Source organism: Haliaeetus leucocephalus, unplaced genomic scaffold, assembly GCF_000737465.1.
Source record: "Haliaeetus leucocephalus isolate CR32 unplaced genomic scaffold, Haliaeetus_leucocephalus-4.0 Scaffold517, whole genome shotgun sequence".
Lineage (NCBI taxonomy): Eukaryota > Metazoa > Chordata > Aves > Accipitriformes > Accipitridae > Haliaeetus > Haliaeetus leucocephalus.
The window spans coordinates 7,962,110-7,964,921 of NW_010972953.1; the positions used below are offsets into that span (position 1 = coordinate 7,962,110).

The following is a 2,812-nucleotide window of genomic DNA, read 5'->3' on the forward strand; positions in this document are numbered from 1 at the left end:
GCGCCGCGGTGCGCGCCGCGCTGAGCTTTGTCCACCAGCGGTGGGCGGGAGGACAGCAGCTCGACTCCCACGGAGGGTGCAGCGCGGTGCCTTCCTCGCGGGGCGAAGGTGGGGGGTTCTCCGGGATCCTCGGTCGGAGCCGGCTCGGACGGGAGTGGGAAGCGGTGCTGTTCCCGGAAGCCTTGCCCTGAGCCGTGTGTCGCCTTGCAGGGGCCTGGAGCCATGGCTGAACACATGATGATGTCCATGAGCCACGGTGGCACCGGGCTGCAGAGCTACCGCATGGGGGTGAGTGGGCTGCAGGGACCCCCGCAGCACGGGCAGCATGTGCTGAGGACACTGCCTGCCGCCAGTCAGATGATGCCCTACGGAGGGGCTGGCATGGATGGTGCAATGAGGCCAAGACCCAACCTCAGCGGACAGATGGGCCACCACCAGATGCAGAATGCGATGATGTTCAATGGCCCAAGTCAGCAGCAGCAGTACATGGGGCCGGTGGGCACCCAGCAGCTAATGGCTAGCATGCACCTACAAAAACTCAACACCCAGTACCAGGGTCACCCACTGGGTATGAGCAACGGGCCCATGGGAGCTGGTGCCCAGCAGTACAGAGTGGGGCCAAGCCAGCACCCAGGCATGCAGCACATGCCCTCACCAGCACTGACCTTGAACGTTATGGACACTGATCTCATAGACGAGGAGGTCTTGACATCCCTTGTCCTGGAACTGGGGTTGGACCGGATTCAGGAGCTGCCAGAGCTATTCTTGGGACAGAACGAGTTCGACTTCATTTCAGACTTTGTTAGCAAACAGCAACCCAGTGCCATCAGCTGTTGAGGGGCTTTGAGCTCCTCCTTGTGTCTTGGTGTTTTGAGTTTGTTTCTAAATTCCTTCTCCACCTGCCATCCTCCTCCCTTCCCCTGCTTTGCCCTGTCCTGGATTCCTAACCTCCCCAAAGAGACAATCATCGGACACTGGCTTGCAATGGATTGCTTTTCTCTTCTGTGTGGTTTTCCTGTGTGGGAGTTCCTGGGGAGGGGGTGTGTACCCCAAACAGAGAGCAGATCAAGAGCTCTTGTTGTAGAGCTGCCTCTAAATGGCATTAACAGGATTTCTGGCTTAAGTAGAAATAATGGACTTAGGACTTTCAACAACTAGGCTTTGAGCGCAGGAAGCAATGGGCAGCTGGCAGCACTGCCGGTAGCTGGATTGCTCAAGGATTCTGTGGTGCCAGCGAAGTTAAAGGATCCCCTGAGAGGATTGTCTCCCTGGTGCATGGTTTGAACCAGTTTCCCCTTGCAAACATGGGTGGGGTTAGATATTTGTTGGGACTTTTTACTGTGACAGTAAATAGGTCTTCAGTCTTGTCTGATCAGCTCGGAAAGGGGGCACTTCCCCTCCAGCAGGCTTTTTTCTAACTGGCTGAGCAAAATAAAGTATGCCTTGGGGAAGGGTGTGCGTATGTGCCTAAATGTTCATCTCTGTGAAACTTCGGATCTCTGACCTGTACAGCTAATCAACTGTAAAATCTACAAAGCATTTGAGGTTGATTCAGGCATAAGGCTTAAAGCTGCAGTCTAGCTCCACTTTTTTCCACCTCTGAAACCAAATAAAGACCATGTAACTGTATATTCCAGATCTAATCTTATTTATTTTCCTATGATTATTTATTTGCAAGGAGTTCTTTTGTTATTTGGCTTTGGGACTGCTGGGAAGGATGCATGGAGAGTACTGCAGCTTTAAGATGCTGGCTTCAAAAAAAGAAAGCCTGGGATAGTTTTCAAGCTGCTCTGCAGATAGTCACTTCAACCTGAGATCTTTGTGCTGAACGCATAGGACTGTAAATCCAACACCTTTCTGAATGTGATAAAGATGACTCGATTTCCAATTCCCTTACTCGGAAAAGGTTAAATGTAAAAGCTAGTGGGGTTTTGTTTCCTCTGCTGTCTCTTGTTTCCAGGCACTGTGCAAAGCTCCTGTTAACTCCTAGTTGCTGCTGCCCCCTGCCGCTGACAGCTCCTGGCCGCTGTCACTCGACAACCAAGTGAGAATGTACAGATGAATTTGCAAATAAAAGCTGAAATATCTCCAGTGTGCATTTGTTCAGTGCTTGTCTCTGGCCCAGGTGCAGTGTGGTGTCGAGCACTGGGGAGGAGTGTTTTCTTTGCTCCCGTTGGTGGGCTGTGGATCCAGTCACTAGTGTCCCCCACCTGACACCGAAGTTGTAAGGAGTATATTTCTAGTTTAATCGTTGGACTAAGTCAATCCAGTGGCTGGGAGGATGAGATGCTCCTTTTCTGTACTGAGGGCAAATTCCTAACATGGATGGTGCTGCCTTGTTGCAGAGTGGCTGCTGTTGCTTGCAGCCCTGCTGCTGGCTGACCCAAGGCACTCAGACAAGTGGGTGGTGACTCCTTACACTTCTTTCATATCAAGTGCAGCTCCAACAGCTGGGTTGCAGCTCTGCTAGGAGCTCTGATACAGTTTTCTACACCACAAAGGCTCTAAAAATCAAGACAGCCTGTGATCTCCTACTCTTCCAGAGCTTAGGTTTTTCTTTTAAAGGGTTCCCAGCCAGTCCATTTGCAGAGTTCAGGAATATTCCCATGTGTCCCTTTCCTGCCCTACCCTGTAGCAATGGGGCTGTGGATGCTGGTATTGGAGTGGCTGGATCACTTTGACCGCACTTTGGATTGCCTGTCAGTGACCCCTGGCCTTGTTCCTTGCACAGATCAAGAGCAATTGTTAAATTTCTGTCCTGTCCTGTTCTGTTCTTTTGGTAGTCGTGCCTGTGCAATCTGGAGAGCTGGTC

The 2,812-nt window shown here is 51.6% G+C and overlaps 1 protein-coding gene across 1 annotated transcript in view; it reads left to right on the forward strand.

Moving 5' to 3' along the window:
• Positions 1–2,083, forward strand: part of CITED4 (Cbp/p300-interacting transactivator, with Glu/Asp-rich carboxy-terminal domain, 4) — a 2,217-nt gene extending 134 nt beyond the window's left edge. The window contains exon 2 of the mRNA XM_010576260.1: positions 211–2,083. Within this exon, the coding sequence (XP_010574562.1) occupies positions 223–837 (615 nt within the window). The 5' untranslated portion in view covers positions 211–222 and the 3' untranslated portion in view covers positions 838–2,083. The remainder of the gene's footprint in view (positions 1–210) is intronic.
• Positions 2,084–2,812: the final 729 nt, after the last annotated feature.